At 49.9% G+C, this 13,195-nt stretch overlaps 1 protein-coding gene across 1 annotated transcript; it reads right to left on the bottom strand.

Annotated features, from left to right (window-relative positions):
• Nucleotides 1–378: 378 nt before the first annotated feature.
• On the bottom strand, nucleotides 379–13,140 carry oma1 (OMA1 zinc metallopeptidase). The gene is made up of 8 exons (XM_077017258.1): nucleotides 12,315–13,140; nucleotides 11,322–11,550; nucleotides 10,983–11,156; nucleotides 10,226–10,333; nucleotides 8,406–8,534; nucleotides 7,544–7,618; nucleotides 6,276–6,425; nucleotides 379–1,143 (listed from the first exon to the last, which is right to left on the bottom strand). Exons 1-8 carry the CDS (start codon nucleotides 12,728–12,730, stop codon nucleotides 880–882), a joined length of 1,545 nt encoding a protein of 514 aa, XP_076873373.1. The 5' UTR covers nucleotides 12,731–13,140; the 3' UTR covers nucleotides 379–879.
• Nucleotides 13,141–13,195: the final 55 nt, after the last annotated feature.

The following is a 13,195-nucleotide window of genomic DNA, read 5'->3' as shown; positions in this document are numbered from 1 at the left end:
ACGTGTTCCGAAGAAAAGGAAGCGCTTAGGCTACAGGGCTGCCAATTTCCCCCCAAACACACACACACACACACAGGCCAAGCTGCCCTGCAAGGAGCCACAGGACTGGCACTACTGCAGCAGATAAATGCCAGGGGCACGTGTATAGTGTACAGGACTGTCTGGGGTGCCTGATGAGACGCACCTGTTTGCCAGAGAGGAGAAGACAAACACTACCTTTAATAAATGAACAAAACACCATACTTGGAGAAAAAATGCAGGTGCCAAACACTGGTGAGGAGGAACCCTGAACGAGCCCTGAATGAGACCTGAACGAGTCCTGAACGAGCCCTGAACAAGCCTTTCCTCCATACTCACAGGATGAGCTGCAGAGAACACAGATTCAACACCTGCAGAGCAGTCACACTTACTGTATAGTCACTGTCATTTATAAAACCATATACATTTATTTATAAGGTTCAAAAACCATGGACACAAATCATCCCCCTGCTTCCAACACAAGCAAACGTCTAGTTCATCTATAACAGGAGTGATTCAGTCATAAATATGGAACCTTTGCATAGGCACATAACCCTCTGTGATCCAGAGGTCATTCTTGAGGTCTAGACATCTAGAATCTACCAGCCAAAACACTCTGGAAGCCTTTGGAGTCGGTGCTGGTATTACACAGCATAAAAACAACACGCTCTGCTGCATGTACACCCCGTGTTTACGCATTTAGCATAAACAGTCTTATGCTGATGCATAAAGAGGACATAAAGGCTGTTTTGGGCTTTTGATGAATAAGGACCGAGCCGGGGGGCGGAGTCAAGAGGAACATCACACTGCAGCTGCAGCTCATCCAGCAGGAGCCTCGGAGGTCTCGGAGGTGCAGGGGTGTTAAGGGCCCGTCCCCTCGCGGTCCGGCCCTCGGCTGAGCGGAGCCTGCGGGAGGGCCGAGCTGGCCAGGATGGCGCCCAGGCGAGGACGGCCCTGCTGGGGCGGGAGCGTGGCGGAGGGGGGCGGGGCCGGCGCGGCCAGCTCCGCCTCCGTCTTCCTCTCGCCGGCGTCCTCCAGCAGCAGACGCACGGCGGCGGAGAAGGTCACACGGGGGTCGGCGGCGGGGAGGGGAGGGCACTCACAGCCGGCCCGGATCTCGAGAGCCTGCGACAAGAGACAGGTGGAAGACTTGACCTTTGACCAATTACTTAACCTTTGTCTTTTGACCCATGACCTTACAACCAACACCTGGATGGAGGATGGAGGATTTTAACACCAATGGGAGGAGAAGCATAAAACACAGACCAGGCAGCTCTCCGCAGATGGTCTGATCAGCCTGACGACCTTCTGACCTTCTGTCTGAGGACACAAGTCAGCTTTTTAAGAAACGCATAGGAAGGGGAGGTGGCACTTTGCCTCAGCGGTGAAAGAACACCACGTCTGTACGAAGCGTTAAGTGGAACAGTGATGTGGTGACCGGGGGGAGGGGGGGGGGGGGGTCTGCAGTGAAATGCTTAATGCGGAAGCCGTTTCTGATCAAACCTTCATTCGGAACAATCTCCCTGGAGAAACGAATCAGACGCTGCTCTTCACACAAACTCTTTTCATTAGTTGGGGAGAGAGACAGATTTAAGGAGGGTGCAGATGTTTGAAGATCAGGTCATTAGAGGGAACTCACAGCGCCGAACAAATATATAAATGCAGAAGCTCTTGATCTAAGACCCTCATGTCCAAAGTGAAGAGGGAACAAGTGCCCACGGGAACATATTAGAGCAGCACAGCCGCGGTGTGCCCACTAGGTGCTCAAGATTGTGTGGCCAATTAAAACACAAACATCATTTATATACGGCAATGAGTCAACAGATCAGCTAGGAACGTCTGTAGCGTCACAAAGGGAGCGTGTGCTGTGACTGACAAAACATCCGTTAAGTCAACAAGCCACGTTTCTGTACCGCAGAAGAACCGAAGAACAAGAGAACAAACAAAAGTGCATTAAGAAACAATTTAGAAGAAAACACGCGCGACATTGGGCAGAAACGTCACCACTTAGGTGTGTGGGCGGTTCTGTTCATGATGGTGTAAAAGGATTCTTCATCTAAAACTGTTTTATTTTAGTGTCTGAACAGGAGTAAGCACGAGTCTATGTTAGCTAATGTGTTTCTGTTGGCTGATGGAGAGAGAGAGAGAGTTAGAGAGACAGACAGAGAGAGAGAGAGACAGAGACAGAATGAATCCCCACTCGGAACAGAATGGTCTTCCACTTGACATCCCCACAGCAGAGCGGAGTCTGTGGGTCAGAAGGCCATTCTTACACAGCACTTCCAGTGTCTGCCAGGAGTCACGTTAGCTATACCCAACATCAGAGATCCACTTTAACACTTTGTGGAAAAGAACCACAAAACAAGCCACAGTCAGACTGGCTGGACTGTTAGTGGCACTGACAGCCATTTTTGTTCAAGTGAAAGCACAATACAAAAAACTCTATTATAATAAAAAAAATACTTAAGAAATAATGGAACCACAATAATGCTGCAAAAGAACACTCACGTGAGCACACAAACACAGAAACAAACACACACACACACACAGATATGGCGACACACACATGGAACACACACACACACAATTGAACACAGTCACACGAATACGAGGACAAACACATGAATGAACACACACACGCGTGTAAACGCACCGACATGAGTGAACACACACACACACACACACACAGAAGGCTGATGGACAATTAATGTCTTCACCATCTGTTCCCCCTGTGTTTGAGGCCCGTGAGTGGCAGTGTGGAGGCAGAACTTACACACCACAACGGGTTCAGGTTGAAGGTTAAATAAGCCCCTGTGAGTCATACACACACACACACACACTTATGTACATGCATGCACACAGACCCACAAACGCCACACACACAACCACATACACGCACACGCATGCTCACATACACACACACACACACACGCTCACATACACACACTTACTTCCCAGCCACCTCCACTACTTTGCATTGTATATTAAACAGGCAGTTTGTGGAGTCAGCGAGGTGTGACAGCAAGAGAGGACAGTGAATGTTCCTGGAAATGAGTGTCCCCCACTCTCACCCCCCTCTCACTCCCTCACCCCCCTCACCCCACTCTCACTCCCTCACCCTCCTCACCCCACTCTCACTCCCTCACCCCACTCTCACTCCCTCACCCTCCTCACCCCCCTCTCACTCCCTCACCCCCCTCACCCCACTCTCACTCCCTCACCCTCCTCACCCCACTCTCACTCCCTCACCCCACTCTCACTCCCTCACCCTCCTCACCCCCCTCTCACTCCCTCACCCCCCTCACCCCCCTCTCACTCCCTCACCCTCCTCACCCCACTCTCACCCCCCTCACCCCACTCTCACTCCCTCACCCTCCTCACCCCACTCTCACTCCCTCACCCTCCTCACCCCACTCTCACCCTCCTAACCCCACTCTCACTCCCTCAACCACTCTCACCCCCCTCAACCCACTCTCACCCTCCTCACCCCACTCTCACTCCCTCACCCTCCTCACCCCACTCTCACTCCCTCACCCCACTCTCACTCCCTCACCCTCCTCACCCCCCTCTCACTCCCTCACCCCCCTCACCCCACTCTCACTCCCTCACCCTCCTCACCCCACTCTCACCCTCCTAACCCCACTCTCACTCCCTCAACCACTCTCACCCCCCTCAATCCACTCTCACCCTCTCACCCCCCTCACCCCACTCACCCCCTCAACCCACTCTCACCCCCCTCAGTCAACTCACCCCCCTCAACCCACTCTCACCCCTCACCCCCCTCACCCACTTTCACCCCCTCAACCCCTCACTCCCCTCAACCCCTCTCTTTCTTTCTCTCTCACTCACTCTCCCTCCCTCCCTCCCTCCCTCCCTTCCTCTCTCTCTTTCCATCTCCCTTTCTCTCCCTTGCTCTCTCTCTCCGCCCCTCTTTCTCCCCCTCCCTCCCCCCCTCCCTCCCTCCCTCCCCCTCCCTCCCTCCCTCTCCCTCTCTGTCAGAACGAGCTCTTCATCCAGGGGCCCATGGGGGTGCAGGTGTGCGTGTCTCCACCAGCAGGACAGGGAAGATGCTGCTGGTTCTCATCAGCAGAACAGATGCTGATGGAGGCAGCTGGGATCTCGGGCCAGAACATGTTGAGCCACGGCAGATTCAGAACAGCAGCGCCGGCTGAACGACAACAGCTCTCATGGGTCCGGACGTAACGGAACCAGAGAGGGGAGGACATCGGGACAACCAGAGAGGGGAGGACATCGGGACAACCAGAGAGGGGAGGACATCGGGACAACCAGAGAGGGGAGGACATCGGGACAACCAGAGAGGGAAGGACATCGGGACAACCAGAGAGGGGAGGACATCGGGACAACCAGAGAGGGGAGGACATCAAGACAACCAGAGAGGGAAGGACATCAGGACAACCAGAGAGCGAAGGACATCGGGACAACCAGAGAGGGGAGGACATCGGGACAACCAGAGAGGGGAGGACATCGGGACAACCAGAGAGGGGAGGACATCATCATTTGAAAACTCACCTCTTCCAGATAGCCTACAGCTAAGCAATATTTGTTTTAATTTGTTTTATTGGTCATTTTAGTTCTGTAATACTGTATTTTGATCTACTTTTTACTTTTCTATGCTTTTATTACCTGTACAGTGTCCTTGGGTTTCCTGAAAGGCGCTTCTTAAATAAAATGTTATTATTATTATTATTATCGGGACAACCAGAGAGGGGAAGACATCGGGACAAACAGAGAGGGGGAGGACATCAAGACAACCAGAGAGGGGGAGGACATCAGGACAACCAGAGAGGGAAGGACATCAGGACAACCAGAGAGGGGAGGACATCAGGACACAGACAGACAGCAGCGCGGTAGAGAAGAGCAGCACCAACTCGCTCTGAACGCTGCCAAACACTTTAAACATCAAAGCTCTTTAAGAGGAAACGGCACCACCTGCAGGTCACCGCTGTTTAGCGTCTTTAATCAGCAGATGGGACGGCTGAGCAGTCACTTCATTAAGCCGCGTCCACAGAAGACCCAGAAGCTCCTCTGGACCTGAACTTCCACAGGTACTCCAGGGGCCCCAGGGCCTTGGGAGAGGAGAAGGTCCTGTGTGTGCTGCGCCCATCACACTACATAACCAAGCCTTTCTAAACGCTATGACCACAGGCCCACATTTCCACTCTTGTGGCCTGTGTGTGTGTGTGTGTGTGTGTGTGTGTGTGTGTGTGTGTGCTGCTGGTGGTGGTGGTCTCCAGACGTCTCATTAGTCTGCGTCTGGTCTGGAAATCTCAGACAGGCCGGGGAGCTCCTCCCCCTTTCCTGCTTTGAGCTACGTTAGCGCACTTCATCACCCATAAAGAGCAACAGTGACCACAATGGCGGTCTTGCTCGTGAGCTCCCACAGCCCTGAACACGGGGCACAGCTACAGGCAAACGGCTCCCTGACGACCCCAGTTGCCCTGATGACCCCAGTCGCACCAACGACCCCAGTCACCCTGACGACCCCAGAGCTGACACACACAGCAAACATAAAGTTGTCTCAGCAGGGATGACAACGACACATTCTGGTTTGTTGTTGTGTTTTCAATAGCGACAAAGATATTTTTTTTAAGTGAGAATATCAATTTTTAACAGCACAACCTAGAAGCTAGATTTATAGTCAGGAAAATATCGTCTTTTATTGATAATGTCAAGCCCAGGATTTTCAAACACACCACACAGAAATAAGCACCAGACTCCAGGCACTCCGGGCGTCTTTTTCTCCAAACAGTCCCACTTCTCAGCTGCCGTCAGCAGCTTGACTGCCGTATTTCAGCGGAGGAAGATGGTGAGTTACGAGCACACAGCGCACACAACGTAGCGTCCTGCTAATTGGATATCTAACTTCCTCGCTCATTTGCCTGGTAACTGCGACATATTTGAATACGATTAGTTAAAACAAATTGAAAACAGTGGAGAAACACTGCTTAATCAAAAACGTTTTTTAACTGTAGCAGAATATTTTATGAAAATAAAACGGCCATATGCTGGAAATCTGGCCAATTTAGAGTTTCTGTGCTTTTGTTAAACTGCTAGCACATGCGGGTCCTGAAGGACTTCAAGCAACCAAGATAATGTGAGATGATGGTTTTCTTTGTTTCCATACTGCTTACACCGAAGTGAAGACCATAGTGAGGTCGCTGCTGCTACCACAGGGAGAAGGTGGTAGAACTGTTTACGTGTGTGTGTGTGTGTGTGTGTGTGTGTGCGTGTGTTACCTCCGGGATGAGTCGGTCGAGGTTGGAGATGCGGCTGCGGTGAGAGGGGTGTGTGGACAGCCACTCGGGGGCAGCAGGCAGTCCTCTCATCTGATCAGATAACTCCATCTGCTGCCAAAAAACAGGCCCCGCCCTCACATCTGCACAGGCCTGGGGGGGGGGGCAGTGTTCAGTATTCATAAAACAATCTGCATGAGCCACTAAAGCCAAGCAAGGCCACGCTTTCTGCAGGACACCCTCCACAACGCCGTCCAGGCCGCCGTCTCTCACTGCGGTGTGACGAGACGTGCTAGTCTGTGCTGGTCGGGGACCTCTGGGCGCTCAACGCACCGCGCTGGCCGCTGAAGCACTCGAGCCGCGCTGGCCTTCTGCCTCGACCCACACACACTTATTAAAAGCTGCCGGCCTCGCATGGTTTCCCAGGCAACACGCCGGTGTCTGGGGCAGTGGGCGAGAAGGTGTGAGCGGAGGAGCGTCCGTTAGCCAGTGGGAAAGCAGAGCTGTCCATAACGCCTGACAGTGGCCAACTACACGTGTGCAAACACTGCCATCTAGTGGCCATTGAGGATATGGCATTGGTCATAATACAATATACTGCACGATTTGCCAACGCTACTGCAACTATTACTAAAGGGTTTCACGAACACCCTTCTCTGCAGTCATCTCCTCACACATTCCAACTGCATCAATTATTACTGGAATTTTACATACTGGCATATCATTTCTGACTAACATTTAAACTGAAACTAATTTAAATTATACACTTCAATTATTCAAACAGTTTTGAATAATGCTTATTCATACACTATGAAAATCATTTGCTTGTGCAGAAGCCTGACTGTAGTTGGATAGTGCAGAGGGGCGGGGCTACCTTAGCGGCCCTGACTGTAGTTGGATAGTGCAGAGGGGCGGGGCTACCTTAGCGGCCAGCCTGACTGTAGTTGGATAGTGCAGAGGGGCGGGGCTACCTTAGCGGCCAGCCTGACTGTAGTTGGATAGAGCAGAGGGGCGGGGCTACCTTAGCGGCCAGCCTGACTGTAGTTGGATAGTGCAGAGGGGCGGGGCTAACTTAGCGGCCAGCCTGACTGTAGTTGGATAGTGCAGAGGGGCGGGGCTACCTTAGCGGCCAGCCTGACTGTAGTTGGATAGTGCAGAGGGGCGGGGCTACCTTAGCGGCCAGCCTGACTGTAGTTGGATAGTGCAGAGGAGCGGGGCTACCTTAGCGGCCAGCCTGACTGTAGTTGGATAGTGCAGAGGGGCGGGGCTACCTTAGCAGCCAACCGCAGTGCGACCTGGTCGGCTTCTGCTTCCAGCCTCCTGCTGTAGGGGTGATCAAACAAGTACTGAGAGAGAGAGAGAGAGAGAGAGAGAGAGAGAGAGAGAGAGAGAGAGAGAGAGAGAGAGAGAGAGAGAGAGAGAGAGAGAGAGAGGAGGGAGAGAGATCCCTCAGTCCACTGCTGCATTCAGACTGGCTCAGATAACAACTGTGGTGATGGGTAGAAGGGATAGACATATAAAGAGAAAGAAGAGAGGAAGAGAGTAAGAACACAAGCCCAACAAAACAGACGAGGGCCGAGGGAGGACAGAGGCAGAACAAAAGGTTCCATCACATTGAAAGTGTGTTGGACTGCAATTAAAGTCGGCATTAAAACACGGAGTGACTTACAATTATTACTAAGGAGTGGTGAGATACCGCCATCGACTACCCAGAACGCTGCTTCAAACCCACACAGAGATGGGACCATTGACTTTAGAATTGGAGTGCTCAGAACACAAAGAGCCATGTAGCTGAATTGCTTGTGGCCCTAACGGTGGTCTATATGGAGCGATAATTCACTTTTAAAAGACACTTTTTTTTAAAGAACAAATACTGCACAATCACTATGCAGAGGAAATAGCGGTTAAAACACACCCGAATGTTTCTGAATTCAGAATGAATGACTGGGTTTCAATTAACACTGAACAATTACAGCACACTTGGCTTCATTCACAATTGCTGTTGTCATGGAGAGGTGTTATGGAAACTGAGCGGTTAAGGGCAAGATGCCGTATCTGTGGAAGAGGTGTGTTTGTTCGGCTGGTTGCGGGGACTTCATGGACTCTTTCACCTGGCAGACAGGCGGGTCTCACCTGAACCAGTTTCCCTTGGATCCAGTGGCCCAGCACGGCGAGACTGTCTCGAGGACAAATGGCCCATATCATCGTCAAGAGGATAAGAGATAACAAGTCCACAACATGCGACATACTGGCCTGCTCAGCCTGAGAGAGAACGTGAGAGTGAGACAGACAGACAGAGAGCACATTAATTAATTCTTTACATTTTATCACCTTTTTTTGACAGGCCAATTATGTGAAAACACTTATGAAAACAAAAAGAAAACTCTAACAGTTACAAATTAACTAAGATAAAATAAATTATTACCACCACCGAATTAAAATACCATTATGCAAATCACGGCAAGTGACAGCCCAACAATCAGGCCTTTGTCTGCGAGTGGCTCGGCGAGCCGCATTAGCAAAACTGTGCCGCAATGCAGATGGCACGGGCGCTCCGTGCCACCTCGCGGAGCCATCAAACCGCTCGCGACCAAGCGGCGGGGCGCGTGAGCTTACATGCGCTCGCGACATGGTCTCGAGGTTCATGGACGGGCAGCGCACGTCTGAGAAACACACAGACGCACTTCAGACGCGTCGCCCGGGGAGGGGGGGGACATTCGTCGACGGAGATTAAACTCAAACAAGGCCGAAAGACGAGGGCAAGTATTGCTAAAAATGCGACACTGTATCTGCAACCAGGATTGGTTTTATTACATGTACAGAGCAACGGCGTCGTCTGACACAGGACATGAGGTTTCTACACACTACAAGAAAAGTGACAAAAGTCTGTTTAGGATTTGTGTTTGTGAGGAACTTGTGTCTAAAAAAATCTTGCGCGGTGTGGAAGAGAATCGGTGGAGCAGGAACTTGACAGAAAGAGAGAAGAGAAAGAGAGAAGAAGATAGTGTCGCCAGTGCAAGAGCGATGCAATGAATTCATAACAATAAGAATCTCTCCACCCCCTCCTCCAGCTGTAGGGTTTCTTCTGCACTCGTTGCATCCCGGTTTCATATCCGCTATTCACTTCACACGTGTCAAACTGTTAGCAATGAATAAAAACGTGCAAAAGTAGCACTTTTAGAACTACCAAACAGGTTAGGGGTGAAATAGTATATGATAGCTGCCGACATGAAACAAAAAGCAGCATAATTATCACCATACGAGACAGATTATTACAAATAGGCTTTTTTTGTGCGCCCATGTCTGTTTCCACGTCGTTATTACAAGCAGGTCTTTTAGCTCCAGAGAGCTGTGGATGGAGACAGACGAGCAGGCGGTTCCCTCGCTGTCGCGTTCGTGGCTGTGTGCGTGGTAAACCTCACAACCGCTCCTCGCTTCATGCTGCAGCCTGTGCCACGCTGCGCGCGCGACGCTGTCACGCTTCAAACCGCGTCCTCGCGCGCGGCGCAGCTACTGACGCAACAGCGCTGAATCACCGCGCGGGCACCAACACCGCAGTGCCGTAGCCCACTTAACGCAGTTTTAAAGGGGCAAGCCCACTTCGGCTCGATTTAACAGTGGCGCACAGATGAAAGCAAAACATGACGTGGGCGCAAATACAAAAAAAAAACGTGCAGTTTAAAGCCAACGCTTAGCGTCTGAGGCAAAATGTAACAAGAAAACTAGGGGTCAGTATGGAATACTAACGAAGCGCTAGAAGTGAAACAAATTCGCGTATGATACTGAAGAGACCGAGAAGGACACCGTGGAAGTGTTGTGGAAAACACTAGAAGGTCAGGCAGCCCTGTTTGTAAACAAAAAGAGTCCTTAAAGTGAGGCAGCTTCCTATCGGGGCCACTATCGACAACAGCGACAGTCAATGAATGGAGTTCATGTGAAGGGGCGGGACTTACAGCATGACCAATCAGAGCATGGGCCATCTCATGCCCCAGGACAAAGGTCAGCTGATGGACGTCTGTAACAGCATCCAGCATTCCTGTAAACACAAAAACCTTCCCATTCTACCACACACACACACACACACACACACAAAAACAGTCAATATACACTACACTGCAAATACGTAAACACTCAAATATTTAATCATCAATAAAGTAGTCAGTAGTCTCAAGCAACTCCCAAAACACAATACAGTGCAAATGTTTCAGGACACCATTAGATATGTTGTTTCAGCAATGGTATAACGACCATATGTCATTATTTTCCAAGCTCTTTGTTAGAATACAGAAAATACAGTACAGGTACCAGGAGACGACTTCAGAAAACAGGACAATCTCCCCAAAAGACTTAGTACCAATGGAGGTCACTGACCTTTGCTTGTTGAAACCTTTTCTATATTGGTTTTTATGCTGTGTACATAATGCCTACCCTGCTAACTCCGAAGCAAATGCTTCAAAGGAATGACTTCAAATTCAGCTGGCTTGAACTACCCAAAAAACCAAGATGTTACTTGTTGATTCTTTGATTCCCCGAGTGACTCTTTGATTCCCCCGAGTGACTCTTTGATTCCCCCGAGTGACTCTTTGATTCCCCCGAGTGACTCTTTGATTCCCCCGAGTGACCCTTTGATTCCCCCGAGTGACCCTTTGATTCCCCCGAGTGACTCTTTGATTCCCCCGAATGACTCTTTGATTCCCCCGAGTGACTCACAGGCAGAACGAAGGCGTTCATAGCGGGACTGTCTACCACATGGACTGTCCAGGGTACCAAATCGATTCCTTCAATGTCTTGATTCCTCTGAGCCAGGTGCTGCACCAACCGCTCAACCACCTGATGCCGGGGGTCCGAAACAGGAACGAACGATTCCTTGTGCTCCTCCATGCACTGGTTAAGGGTGAAAGGTGAAAGGGTAACATGATTTGCATAAGATATCTACATGAAATAAATAAGGAATAAGAATGAATTTTATCACTTAAATACTGGTTAAAATTATCCAGCAATCATCCAGTAATCTCGTTATCTTTGTGTGTGTGTGTGATGCAGTCCTACCTCATCTGAAGCATACTGTGCCAGCTCTATGAAGCTCTCCCTGCTGAAAACCAGCAGCCTGCTCCTGCCTGTCAAAGGGGACTCCTCAATGTGGGTAAAACAGAACAGCAAGATGACCAGCAGCAGCCCTGACCCAGCACCTGTCAGGTGCCATCGCCGCCGCCACGCCCACTCGCGGAAAAGCTGCTTCTTATTGGCTGGCAAGGACTTCCACCACATCCTGATACTCCTGCCAGAGGGCAGATAAAGTGAATGAGCACATCAGCAGAAGAGTTGCAGCATCAACTAAGGGGACATTCTCATTACATTCATGTGACCTAAATTTAAGTTTATTCATATAACTATGTCTTTCTTTACGTAAAAATCTGTATGACTATAAACGTAGTCATACAGGATAGCTATTCCTCATCCCAACACTCACCCATAACTAACGCCAATTTTTATTAGGAAGGTGAACAACACATTCACATTTCACACATGGAAAACTGCTTACTTTCCCATGTGAAACGTGCCGTATTTGTCAATTGTGATTTTTCACCGCACTCAAAATTTGAGTAAACTCTCCGCATTTACCCATCTGTGCAATTAGAACACACACACAAACACACACTAGTGATTACTAGGGGGCTGTGGTGCACACATGCCCAGAGCGGTGGGCAGCCCTAGCCCGGCGCCTGGGGAGCAGTTGGGGTTAGGTGCCTTGCTCAAGGGCCTCAGGTCTGGGAATCGAACCCACGACCCTCCGGTCACAAGACCAGTTCCCTACCACACCATGACTGCCCCATAACTTATTGAATCTTGTCTTGGAGAGTAAAGATAGTCACTAATCTTCTGAAGTCAAATAAACAAAGGCGGCATGAAATCACAGCACTCTTGGCCTGAGAACAATGACATTTGATATGGCTTGCTGCTGACACTCCTAGTTAGACTGAAGTGGGGACCAGGCATGACTTTTTTTTTTTCAACTGGGCCTTGCTTTTTGAGACATCTCACCTTCCAATTATTATAGCAGCAACCTTTTGGAGAGGTTTGAAGACCAGCAGTACGAGTGGAGCGGGTACGGCTCTATGTCGACCCGAGGTGTGGAACATTGTCCTGGGTATATTTATGCCTGGGAAACTGTGGGGAGGCCGATGAGCATTAATTGCACTTGAGTCAATCAAACTTGCTTTCTGGCAGAAACGACTCGGACAAAACAGTGGAGCTGATTTTAAATCGCAAGCCGAGTATTTCTTGAATAGCTGGAGTCGAGCTGAAGCCCATGGGGAAGAGAGCCGGGCACGGTTACAACACCGTCCTTGAGACGTCTGCTGTGGCCACCGCAGCGCAGATGGAGCGTGTACAGTCCGGAAACTGCTGAGCACCGGTAAAGTTATTATTTGAATTTTGAGAGGACGAATCAAAGCCATTTTGCACGCTTATATGTCCAGATACTTTAATTATCTAGTTAACTTCGATAAACTGACTTACAACCAGATAACCAAACAGCAATAAAGCATTTGTTCATATGATAAAACTGTTAAAATGTTTCGCAACAGAACTATCGCTGTCCACTTAGAATGAAGTAACATATCCAGCTGACATTAGCTCGCTATGCTAGTGCATATCTAGAGCAGACACCAAGTTAACTATCCAGTTTGGTAACTCTAAGAACACTCCCGTTTACGACTCCTATCAGTTTTGTTAAACGCAATTGTAAACCGAAGTCATTTATGTAAAAGATTTCGTTTTCGTCCCAGTAACCCTCGAAAACCTCATCGTCCTAGCGTGGAATTCCAGCTTTGACCGACTACAGGAGACGTGGCGCTACATCAAAAACAATCCGTGGGCGAACTAGACATGCGAGTATGGTTCCGTCGAGCACCCCCAGCACC

This window comes from Brachyhypopomus gauderio, chromosome 9, assembly GCF_052324685.1.
Source record: "Brachyhypopomus gauderio isolate BG-103 chromosome 9, BGAUD_0.2, whole genome shotgun sequence".
In the NCBI taxonomy this organism is placed as follows: domain Eukaryota; kingdom Metazoa; phylum Chordata; class Actinopteri; order Gymnotiformes; family Hypopomidae; genus Brachyhypopomus; species Brachyhypopomus gauderio.
The sequence above is the reverse complement of the archived record's forward strand: the minus strand, read 5'-3'. Positions and strand labels throughout refer to the sequence as shown.

Bases quoted from the DNA above. Each gene is read 5' to 3' on its own strand.
- oma1 (XM_077017258.1), bottom strand. From the start codon at position 12,730: ATGGCTTTGATTCGTCCTCTCAAAATTCAAATAATAACTTTACCGGTG. The intron at 8,535-10,225 runs GTAAGTCCCGCC...GTTCTCTCTCAG, and splicing joins ATGCTCTGATTGGTCATGCT to GCTGAGCAGGCCAGTATGTC. The intron at 6,426-7,543 runs GTAGCCCCGCCC...CCCCCCCCCCAG, and splicing joins CACTGCGGTTGGCTGCTAAG to GCCTGTGCAGATGTGAGGGC.